We start from the raw sequence: 12,314 nt of genomic DNA on the forward strand, positions 1-12,314 counted from the left end.
TGCACTATTCAGCGTAAAAGTATATAAAGATCCAGGTGATACCAAACCTGCATGAGATATTTCTCGAAAGGTGCAAAACGAGCGCCGAACGTGCAAATGGTCACGTGCTTGTGCGGATGACGTAGTTTATCGGAATCACGTTTGGCACTCACCTTGTTTATCCTCATTCAATGACGCGTTTGATAGAAGCGGAACCTTCTTCTTCATTTCATCTGCTCACGGAGGTGCGAACTTCTGTTGGTGTTGGAGAGTTGGGTTGCTGAACGTCTTTTCGAGTGGGACCTACGAATTCGTCCTATCGACCCGTTGAACCCTACCGTGGATCCGAGCTGAAGGTAAACGACTTAAAATCCTCTCAAAAGCCTTTTAGGTACATATATATATATATTTAATTTTAATTGATGTCTGGAAGGAGCTATCTATATATTATGTACACTCGAGCATGGGAAGTGTTGAGACCATAAAGGAGGGAGGGTGATGGAGAGGGAAAAGGTCTTAGGAGATTGTGAAAATATTTGGGAGAAACACGAAAGGTTAGAGAGAGAGAGAGAGAGAGAGAGAGAGAGAGAGAGAGAGAGAGAAACAAGAAAAGTAAGGAAGGGATGGATAATATTAACAATAATATTGAACGAGGGTGGGAGGGGGTGGGGTATCTGTATTGGCGCCAAATACGTAATAAATATATGGTCCCGAATATCATTTGTAATTGTTGTTGGTGATGTTATTTCACGGTGATTTCGTCTGAGCGGACGACACTATACAGTATTAATACTACTATCAGTATCAGTGTACCTGCCCTACAGGCGATCATATTCCAAACATGTTCAACAACATGTTTGGGCGGTGTATAGGCAGTTCTCTGCTGTAAAAAAAAAAGAAAATGAACTAGAAAGAATCTGAAAATGCAAACCACGTCCGTATCTGTTTGTATTCAGACGTCTTCTTCTTCTTCCCTAGCTCAAAATAACAAATACAGTTAAAAAATACAAAATAAAAATTGATTTTTTTTTTTATGCAGCCTTAACCTTTGAGGTTTAGATCTAAAAAAAAAAATTATCAGCCTCTAGCTTTTGATTGGTGAAACAATGCTGTGACCCGATGTGCAAATTCTTTAAATTTCAGGTCAATCGGGTGAAAATTGGTGATTTTACACAACCTTGACCTTTGACCTTTTGATCTAAAAAAAAAAAACAATCGGCTTCTAGCTTTTGATTAGTGAACCAATTCAATGACCCAATATGCAAATTCGTAAAATTTCAGGTCAATCGGATGAAAATTGACGATTTTATGTGACGATGACCTTTGACCTTTTGACCAAATTAATTAATTTGTCTTTTCCATATTCTCATAATAAAGATTTGCTGAAAATTTTATGACAAAACTCAAATGGTAAATTTAAATTTCAGGCCAATTGGATGAAAATTGATGAATTTTGGTGACACTGACCTTGGACCTTTTTACAAAATTATTAATTTGCCTTCTCCATATTTTCATAATAAAGCTTTGTTGAAAATTTGATGACAAAACTCAAATGGTAAAAAAGTTACGGCCCAGACAGACACACACACACACACACACATGTACACACACAGAAGTGATTACAAAACTCTGTCTCCTGCTGTGCAGCCGTGTCTTGTTAACCTTGAGCCGTCTCTGTCCCGTGTTCTTATGTGAATGAATAAGATTATATAGAGCTGTGTCTGTCCCGTCTTCCCATGTGAATGAATAAGATCAGATAGAGCCTTGTCTGGTCCTGTATTCCCATGTGAATGAATAAGATCAGATAGAGCCTTGTCTGGTCCTGCATTCCCATGTGAATGAATAAGATCAGATAGAACCTTGTCTGGTCCTGTATTCCCATGTGAATGAATAAGATCAGATAGAGCCTTGTCTGGTCCTGTATTCCCATGTGAATGAATAAGATCAGATAGAGCCTTGTCTGGTCCTGTATTCCCATGTGAATGAATAAGATCAGATAGAGCCTTGTCTGGTCCTGTATTCCCATGTGAATGAATAAGATTAGATAGAGCCTTGTCTGGTCCTGTATTCCCATGTGAATGAATAAGATCAGATAGAGCCTTCTCTGTCCCGTGTTCTTATGTGAATGAATAAGATCAGATAGAGCTGTGTCTGTCCCGTCTTCCCATGTGAATGAATAAGATCAGATAGAGCCTTGTCTGGTCCTGTATTCCCATGTGAATGAATAAGATCAGATAGAGCCTTGTCTGGTCCTGTATTCCCATGTGAATGAATAAGATCAGATAGAGCCTTCTCTGTCCCGTGTTCTTATGTGAATGAATAAGATCAGATAGAGCTGTGTCTGTCCAGTCTTCCCATGTGAATGAATAAGATCAGATAGAGCCTTGTCTGGTCCTGTATTCCCATGTGAATGAATAAGATCAGATAGAGCCTTGTCTGGTCCTGTATTCCCATGTGAATGAATAAGATCACATAGAGCCTTGTCTGGTCCTGTATTCCCATGTGAATGAATAAGATCAGATAGAGCCTTGTCTGGTCCTGTATTCCCATGTGAATGAATAAGATCAGATAGAGCCTTGTCTGGTCCTGTATTCCCATGTGAATGAATAAGATCAGATAGAGCCTTGTCTGTCCTGTGTTCCCATGTGAATGAATAAGATCAAATAGAGCCTTGTCTGGTCCTGTATTCCCATGTAAATGAATAAGATCAGATAGAGCCTTGTCTGGTCCTGTATTCCCATGTGAATGAATAAGATCAGATAGAGCCTTGTCTGGTCCTGTATTCCCATGTGAATGAATAGGATTAGATAGAACCGCGTCTGTCCTGTGTTACCAAGTGAATGAATAAGATTAGATAGAGCCGTGTCTGTCCCGTGTTCCCATGTGAATGAATAAGATCAGATAGAGCCTTGTCTGGTCCTGTATTCCCATGTGAATGAATAAGATCAGATAGAGCCTTGTCTGGTCCTTTATTCCCATGTGAATGAATAAGATTAGATAGAGCCGTGTCTGTCCTGTGTTCCCATGTGAATGAATAAGATCAGATAGAGCCTTGTCTGGTCCTGTATTCCCATGTGAATGAATAAGATCAGATAGAGCCTTGTCTGGTCCTTTATTCCCAAGTGAATGAATAGGATTAGATAGAACCGCATCTGTCCTGTGTTTCCAAGTGAATGAATAAGATTAGATAGAGCCGTGTCTGTCCTGTGTTCCCATGTGAATGAATAAGATCAGATAGAGCCTTGTCTGGTCCTGTATTCCCATGCGTATGAATAGGATTAGATAGAACCGCGTCTGTCCTGTGTTTCCAAGTGAATGAATAAGATTAGATAGAGCCTTGTCTGTCCCGTGTTCCCATGTGAATGATCAAGATTAGATAGAGATTAGATGTCTGTGCAAGTTTCGTTTGATTCCATAATTTTTTTATATTTCAGTTTTTGGCGCACATCTTGGCATTTTCTTCCTTTTTGGGAAAATTTTTTGTTTGGGGGGAGGTGGTCTCCAATTTTGTGTGTTTGGTCTCGAACACCATTGTGTCGCCAAATCTTTCCCGTACGGGACTTGTAAACCAAACGGTTAATTGATCGTGGGGCTTGAGAAACTCAAAGGAGACCCAAGTCACTCGTGTGCTTTTAAGAAAGTGGGAAGGGAGAACAGGGAACCCTCAAACATGTTATATACAACTCTATTTACAACTTCCAAATACGCGCCCTGGGTTTCGTACTGACAGAAGAACCTTAATGAAATAAACCTTAACGGGCCCACAGGCACACCACAGGAGAAAGACTAGAAGAAGTAACAAGACTAAAAATACCCACTATGGCCCGCTTGGGTGCTGTAAATGGCTCCACAGCCTTGCCAGAGTGGGGAGGGCAGCGCACACCCGTTCCCATGCAGGTGAAAGGTGAAAACAAAGTGATCTCGCTGGTGCCGCAGCTATGCCCTCACCGTTGAACGCACTGGGCCCGACTCCTACCAGACCACGACACGACTTCTCCCGGACTATGGCAACCGGATTGGCGACTGGGAAATGGAAACAGAACACCCACCATGCAGGCATGGGGATGGCATCACCCCACCCTGTCTGCCCCACACCAATTAGTGGTTTTGCCTTAACCCAAACCACCAATTGTCCCTGCTCTCAAACCTTGTACTTCTCTCCCCATCTTGTCTCCCGCTCCCTTTATTTCGTCTTATGTGTCCGTTTGTTTTTTTGTCATTAATGTTAGCTCTTACATGAGACTCGATGTTGTATACAAAAAAAACCCAAAAAAAAACCCCGGGACGAAATTCCGCCTCTGAGATTCTCAGCCCGTTCCGATATGCACCGAACCTGTGCCTTGGTTGGTCTGCAGGACCACTATTCCCAAAAGCACATATAAGACAGATTACAAAGGAAAGAACATTAAATATGGTTTCAATGGAGAAGCAGTTTTTCACACAAACATTAGGGAGGGAAGATGAAAGCTTTCTCTACAAATATCAATGCATAATTCCTTATCACAATTAAATTACCTCACTCTTATGCTTATACTACTGTGTTCAAAAAGTATCCGACCTTTATTTTTCGTGCGTAAAAAAAAAGAAGCTAGGGAGGCGTTGATTGGTGCACATATGTAGGCGATCCTAATGCACACGCGTGAATTTTTTCCCACCTGCAGACGCTGTCATTCGACGGCAGACCGCCGATGAGTGAGGAAGTGTAAGTAAGCGCCGTCGGATTTTCGTTTTTGACAAAATGACAGAAAAACTTGAACAACGCTACTGCATCAAATTTTGTGTAAAGCTTGGCGATTCCCAAGTGGAAACGATCCGCAAGATTCAACACCGTTCATTCCATTATGAAGGAGGATTTGGGCTTCAGGAGAATCTCAGCGAAGTTTGTACCAAAGCTGCTAACGATTGAGCAGAAGCAACTCCGTTTGGAGATCGCACAGGACATGCTGGAGACTGTGAACAGCGATCCCAGCTTCCTCAACACAGTGATCACTGGCGATGAGTCCTGGGTTTATGGGTACGACCCAGACACCAAGTTGCAGTCATCACAATGGAACCATCCAACATCCCCGAGGCCAATAAACACAAAATTTGATGCAGTAGCGTTGTTCAAGTTTTTCCGTCATTTTGTCAAAAACGAAAATCCGACGGCGCTCACTTACATGTCCTCACTCATCGGCGGTCTGCCGTCGAATGACAGCGTCTGCAGGTGGGAAAAAATTCACGGGTGTGCATTAGGATCGCCTACATATGTGCACCAATCAACGCCTCCCTAGCTTCTTTTTTTTTACGCACGAAAAATAAAGGTCGGATACTTTTTGAACACACTACGTACATGTACTAAGGGAATAACTATTTCGAAGCTATACAATCTTAACCCCTTAGAAGACATTTCCGCAACAATATAAATAACCAATCCTTTCACGCAATCAGACACATAGGGCTGCCGAGACAGTTTCATTGGCTAGGGAGCACAATACTAGACGGTTCGCCACTCCTACGAAGGACACTCAAATGGCTCATTTTTCCCAAGCTTGTACTTGCTTTGTCAACCTCCTCGGAATGAGAGGCTAAGTCAACCCACCTGGTGTTATTTATGGACATGACAATGGCATGAACTCAGGATCTTAAGCCAACCACCTTAACTATAAGGCCACCACTAGGCTTTTAGTTTCACATTTATAGGCATTGGAATGTTGCTTGTTTGGGCATTGGAATGTTGCTTGTTTGGGCATTGGAATGTTGCTTGTTTGGGCATTGGAATGTTGGTTGTTTGGGCATTGGAATGTTGGTTGTTTGGGCATTGGAATGTTGCTTGTTTGGGCATTGGAATGTTGCTTGTTTGGGCATTGGAATGTTGCTTGTTTGGGCATTGGAATGTTGCTTGTTTGGGCATTGGAATGTTGCTTGTTTGGGCATTGGAATGTTGAATGTATAGTTTGTGAATCAGGCCTTAGGAATGCATGTATGAACCACCTGAGCAAAGCTGTAGGCTGTTTGACGTCATTGTCTTTTCCAATAATGTTTGGCATAATTTATAAACTTTGGAATGTGGTTTGTGCAATGTGAAGACAATACCTTATGAGTGTGCTTGTGAACTGCTGAAGCAAATATTCAGGCTGTCTGACATCATCGTCTTTTCATTTCCACTAATTAAGCTTTCCTGGGCCCTTTCTGGACGTGGCCACGAGGTTGAGAATTCAGGGAGGGATCAGCTTGGACATTCCAGATACACCAATCTGTCGATCACTCGGTATGATGATGTGCCTGTGGATGCAGCCCTTCAGTGCCGCCGAAGCGGAGTGTTTTTCACCGTGTACAAGGAAATTTTACTTTTATATGGAATAGGATCTGTTTTCACCTCTGTCTGTTTGTTTGTTTGTTACTTAGTGAAACACATTTCGCCAAGTATGTTGATCGGTTCTGTTTGTTTGTTTGTCTTTCCGCTCATCTATGGCCCAAACTGCTCATCCGATCGTTCTGAGACTTTTGCAGATTGTAGGCACCATCCATGCAACAGCCCGTGACAAAGTTTCGTAAAAATCAGTCGACACGTTAGGAGATGACGATGCAAAAGCATAAAAACACGTTTTGGACGATAACTCTGGAACCGGAAGTTGTCAACCGGAACCAGCAGGCTTCCAGTTGATGCCAAAATGTTCTCCGTTCAATATCCAACAACTTTCAATTTGGAACTTATGACGTACACCGAACAGGTTTCCTAAGCAGATGGAATTTAAAGTTTGTCTGTCAATGTCATAATGTTGAAAACACATTTTGGCCGATATATCGGAAACTAAGGGTGCTGGAGCAAAAGTAACGATATTTTCGAACCCTGGGATTAGATTAGTGATATATTGCACAATATCTTTAAATGTTGTGGACGGATTATGACAAAACTTGGTGGATGAGTTGGTTAGGCGACAAGAACAAGCCAATTAGATTTTGGTTCAGGTCCGGTTGTAGATCCAGCCTATCGGTGGGATACAAAACGTAAACTGTTCAGTCTGGCGATGGTATGCTCTCTACTAGGTGCCGTTCTAGTTCAATATGGGATGTGGTTGGATCCGAGACATCGTCTCTAATGGATTGCTCCAGCCCTGTTTTCCCTTTCCCAGCAAGGTTCCTCCCCCCCCCCCCCCCCCCCTCATTCCCCGTTCCCAGCACACATGCTGCACAACATCACTCCACCCTTGTTGTTCTATCCAAGTACAAAATCCTTTCTTCCTGTTTGCAAATTGAGGGGCAAGGGGGTATTCATGGTCCCCCTCCCAACCTTGCTATTTCCTCCCTTTACAGCTATTCAAACAGAACACACAGTTAAGTAAGCAGAGAGAGATCCTGTTTATTCATCAGCTCACTTGCTTTTCAGTGGGGGGGGGGGGGGGGGCAAGATAAATTAAAACAAGACCGAAAGTCTAACAGTTGCGTAGCCGAGCTTGTTTGATACTTTAGTTTAAGAGGATAGTATGACTTGGGCGGAGATACCAGTAAGCAAATAATGTAAGTATTTTATTTTTTTTTGCATTGAGACATTGGTTTATTCAATATGTTTCGAGTCAACAATGAACCATCCATACACCACTTCAATCCAGTAACTTTGCAGTCACGATAAAGGGATTGCAGTGCTACAATTATATTTACCATATTATTATTATTATTATTACTAGGGCATGCCCGTACGTGGGTGCAATGCCCGTACGTGGGTACGTGGGTGCGAGTACGGTGACAATCCCCCCCCCCCCTCTATTTACATGAAATGGTTTGGTCCATGAAATGTTTTGGTCCATTCGCAACGCCAAAGCGAACGGCGAACGGCTTGCGAGTACAGTGACAATCCCCCCCCTCTATTTACATGAAATGGTTTGGTCCATTCGCAACGACCACAGAACCCCCCCCTCTATTTACATGAAATGGTTTGGTCCATTCGCAACGCCAAAGCGAACGGCGAACGGCTAAATCGCCATAGCTCGGTAACTACTTGTCCGATTAATTTCAAACCTTGAAAAGGCACATCCTCGGGTCCCCAGCAATATACCTGGCAAGTTTAAAGTATATCGGACCCGTGGTTGTCGAGAAACAGCGGTCACAGACATACAAACATACAAACATACACACAGAGATTACTGGAATTATAGATAGATGAAAACGATACTACTGTATTAAGAAACCTGGGCTAATTTGTCTGAAGCGGCCTCAGGCCTATACGTACTGTCATTAGAAGACCCGTAACGCCTATGCTTTCGATATTTGATGGTCATTTTAACAATCGGTTTGTTTGTGTTTCACACTGAATGAAAAACGTGAAGGTTAGAGCATGGCGATTGTGATATATGACAGGTTCGAAGATATGTTTGTCCGAAACGGCATAGGAATCAAAATGGCGGAGTGTGGAGTCAGCCATTGAACGTAATGACATCACAAATGTAATCACATCACCCTGTCATGTGACCAGATCCTCAGCTGTGATTGGTGTACGTTTGAGGGGACATACAGTCATGTGAAAAAGTAAGTACACCCCATGTAAAGTTTTGACTTTTTCAACATATTTCAACATACAGCTACTTGATCTTCATTTCAACAATATTGATAGATAAAGGTGATATAATATAACAAATATCATGAAACATTTACATTTTGTAGTCCATTGTATCATTTAAATAAACATAAATGCAAATTTCGCATGTGGAAAAAGTAAGTACACCCTTGGCTCTAATAGGTGGTATTGCCCCCTTTGGCAGAAACAACCTCAAGTAAGCGTTTCTTTTAACTGTCTACCAGTCTCTGACATCGACTGGGAGAAATTTTTGCCCACTCCTCCATGCAGAATTCTTTCAGCTGTGCGATGTTTGAGGGGTTTCTTGCATGCACAGCTCGTTTCAAATCCCCCCACAACATCTCGATGGGATTTAGATCCGGGCTTTGACTTGGCCATTCCAGAACCCTCCATTTCTTTCTTTTCAGCCATTCCTTGGTGGATTTACTGGTATGTTTAGGGTCATTGTCATGTTGCAAGGTCCACCTTCGGTTGAGCTTCAACTTTCCGACAGATGGCCTCACATTATCCTCAAGCACCCTCTGGTGCAATGAAGAATTCATAGTGGATTCTATGACGGTGAGCTGCCCAGGCCCTGATGCAGCAAAGCTGCCCCAATCCATAATATTTCCACCACCATGCTTTACAGTTGGTATCAGGTTCTTGTGGTCAAATGCTGTCTTTGGTTTTCGCCAAACATGTCTTCTGGTACTGTGGCCAAATAGCTCTACCTTTGACTCATCTGTCCAGAGCACATTGTTCCAGAAGTGCTGGTCTTTGTCTAGGTGTTCATTGGCAAACTTTAGTGTTTCCCTGATGTTCTTTCTGTACAGCAAAGGTTTCCTCCTGGCACACCTCCCATGTAGATCAAATTTGTGCAGCCTCTTTCTAATGGTAGACTCGTGCACTTTGACATCAACAGTGGCAAGAGCTACCTGTAGGTCCCGTGATGACATTCTGGTGTTCTTAGAGACTTCATTCAGCATGTTGCGGTCTGCTCTCGGGCTGAACTTGCTGGGGTGGCCTGGCCTGAACAAGTTGGCAGTTGTTTGGAATCTTCTCCACTTGTCGATGATCTTCCAGACAGTCGAATGATTGATTTCAAATTGTTTGGAGATCTTTTTAAATCCCTTCCCAGACTCGTGGGCATCTATAACCTTCTTTGTGAAGGCCTCAGAGAGCTCTTTTGATCTAGGCATGGTGACGCCGCACACTTCAACAACAAAGAGCAAACTAAACTAAATGTCTGAGGTTTAAATAAGACAGGTTCCTCCAAGATCCTCTCTAACGATGTTCTAATCATTTTCACCTGAGCTGGTGCACCTGATTCTAATTTTAGGTATTTGAAGTAGTGATAAATGTGGGGGTGTACTTACTTATTCCACATGTGAAATTTGCATTTATGTTTATATAAATTTATACAAAGGACTACAAAATGTAAATGATTCATGATATTTGTTATATTATATCACCCTTATCTATCAATATTGTTGAAATGAAGATCAAATAGCTGTATGTTGGAAGATGTTGAAAAAGTCAAAACTTTACATGGGGTGCACTTACTTTTTCACGTGACTGTACATACATACATACATACATGCATACATACGGATAGACAAACACTGTTCTCGACGGCTTTGCCCTATGGGCTACGCCGTAAAAATCCTGTATCCTGTCAGTAAAGTTCCAAAATGGTTCGCTTGAAAGACATGGATTGAAGACAGTTTATGCACTCATGAAATCAAATAATATTCCAACCGTTATCGTGTCCTTCCCATATCCAATGCTTGTAACGTGTGCTTTGAAAATATCCTTTACACTGTTTTAAAACATTAAAATGCCAAGTTAGCTTATTATATATAATTATGATGTCATATTTACATTTCTGCACTTCTAGATCAGTGTTCACCTTTGATTGGTGAACACTGACTAGGGAATTGACAAATTTGAATCTGCCACCTTGTTCTTTCCTCCTCCAGACCTCTTTTTTAAAAATGATTATTGGCATCCAATATTTAGAAGAAAATGGTTCCCCTTCTTCTGAAAAGGGTAAGGGGGGCGAGGGAGAGACGTAGGGATAGCCATGTGCATTTATTAGCGCTGAGGAAGCGCCTCTAGCGAATGACTTCCAGCCAGTGTAACGCGAATTCCTGTCACAGGAATTCTGAGATCATATAAGTGTGACGTGGCAGTTCCTGATTGGTTCGTGTTGGGGAACCCCTTCTCGCTGCCGACGTGACGTAAATTCGCGCACGCGCACTGGTGAAGCGCGAGATTCGGCCCAAGGTTCTGTTCCTGCTCGCCATGAAGTTGGTCAACATGTGCTTCTGCCGGCCTGCGCTAACTACGTCTACGGCCTCAGCGCAATCCAAGAGGATTCACTTGTTTGTCAACCAAATGTTTCTTTTCCTTTATATAGCATATAATAGGATATTTTAGCTGAATTAATGAGACATTTGTTTCTACTAGCAATCAGAAAGAAAAGTGAGAAAAATCTACTTTCAGCAAATGTTTTAAATATTTAATATATATATGTATGTATATTGTTTGTGTGATCAGAGGTGTCCTGAAGTGAACAAAGCCGCGTACTTTGAATCAACATACATGACGAGGGTCATCCAACATACATGTACCTACAAGAGCCTTGTTCGGAGGGATCGCCAGACTACCCACTTGGAATATAACAGAGGAGAGATGACACAAGATGACAGAGAAGAGACGAGACGGGAAGATGGCAAAGGAGAGGTCAGACAGGACGTTGACAGAGAAGAGACAAGATGGGAAGTTGACAGAGGACACATGAGACTGGAATGCGACGGAAGAGAGGCGAGATGGGAATATGGCAGAAGAGAGGCGAGATGGGAAGACGACGCAGGCGATAGGAGATGGGACATTGGCAGAGGAGATTTGAGACTGAAAGTTCAGAGAAGAAAGAGGAGGTGGGAAGATGTTAGAGGGGATGTGACACGAGAAGATGACGCAGGCGATAGGAGATGGGACATTGACAGAGGAGATTTGAGACTGGAAGTTGAGAGAAGGAAGAGGAAATGGGAATATCTTGGAGGAGTGATGCGACAGGAGAGACGAGAAGATGTTGGAGGAGTGATGAGACGGGAAGATGTTAGAGAGATTACACGGGAGAGACGAGAAGATGTTAGAGGAGTGATGAGGCGGGAGAGACTAGAAGATGTTAGAGGAGTGATGAGACAGGAAGATGTTAGAGAGATTACACGAGAGAGACAAGAAGATGTTGGAGAAGTGATGAGACGGGAAGATGTTAGAGAGATTACACGGGAGAGACGAGAAGATGTTAGAGGAGTGATAAGGCGGGAGAGACTAGAAGATGTTAGAGGAGTGACGGGACGGGAAGATGTTAGAGAAGTGATGAGACGAGAAGATGTTAGAGGAGTGACGAGACGGGAAGATGTTAGAGGAAAGATGAGATGGGAAGATTGCAGCAAGGCAAGGTTGGAAGATGAAAAAGGACGAGGGAGAAAGTACAGAGATTTCCTGCAGGAAGCTGAATGTTCGGTGAGACATAATGTTCCATACTTATACATTTTCTGAAACTGCAGCAAAGTTATTGGATGTTCAAAAGTTTGTCTTCATTCCCATTTCATGTTTTTTTTCAATGTTTGACCCACGCCTCTTTTCCATTTAGTTTGTGCCTTGGAAAAGTAAGGAAACGAGCTGTGAAAGTGAGAATTTCAAGGAATTTAGGCAAACGATGTCGAAACAAGTGTGCAAGTTCTACTCAAAGGGTAAATGCGCCAAGGTGAGTGGATACCTTTTCAAAGTTTAA

At 42.5% G+C, this 12,314-nt stretch overlaps 1 protein-coding gene and 1 long non-coding RNA gene across 4 annotated transcripts in view; one reads left to right on the plus strand and one right to left on the minus strand.

The window, feature by feature from the left end:
- LOC144888504 (uncharacterized) overlaps positions 1-12,314 on the minus strand; it is a 502,585-nt gene that overhangs the window by 65,821 nt on the left and 424,450 nt on the right. The window lies entirely within an intron of this gene.
- The window catches only part of ZC3H8 (zinc finger CCCH-type containing 8), a 75,076-nt gene continuing 62,917 nt past the window's right edge, over positions 156-12,314 (plus strand). For 2 of the 3 annotated variants that reach the window (XM_078766573.1, XM_078766575.1), the window contains exons 1-3: positions 189-335; positions 11,072-12,043; positions 12,174-12,287. In XM_078766573.1, the coding sequence (XP_078622699.1) occupies positions 11,117-12,043; positions 12,174-12,287 (1,041 nt within the window). In that variant the 5' untranslated portion in view covers positions 189-335; positions 11,072-11,116. Of the gene's footprint in view, positions 336-11,071; positions 12,044-12,173; positions 12,288-12,314 lie in introns of all 3 variants that reach the window. The other variant, XM_078766576.1, reaches the window with a different exon arrangement.

Source organism: Myxine glutinosa, chromosome 12 (assembly GCF_964187855.1).
Source record: "Myxine glutinosa chromosome 12, kmMyxGlut1.1, whole genome shotgun sequence".
In the NCBI taxonomy this organism is placed as follows: domain Eukaryota; kingdom Metazoa; phylum Chordata; class Myxini; order Myxiniformes; family Myxinidae; genus Myxine; species Myxine glutinosa.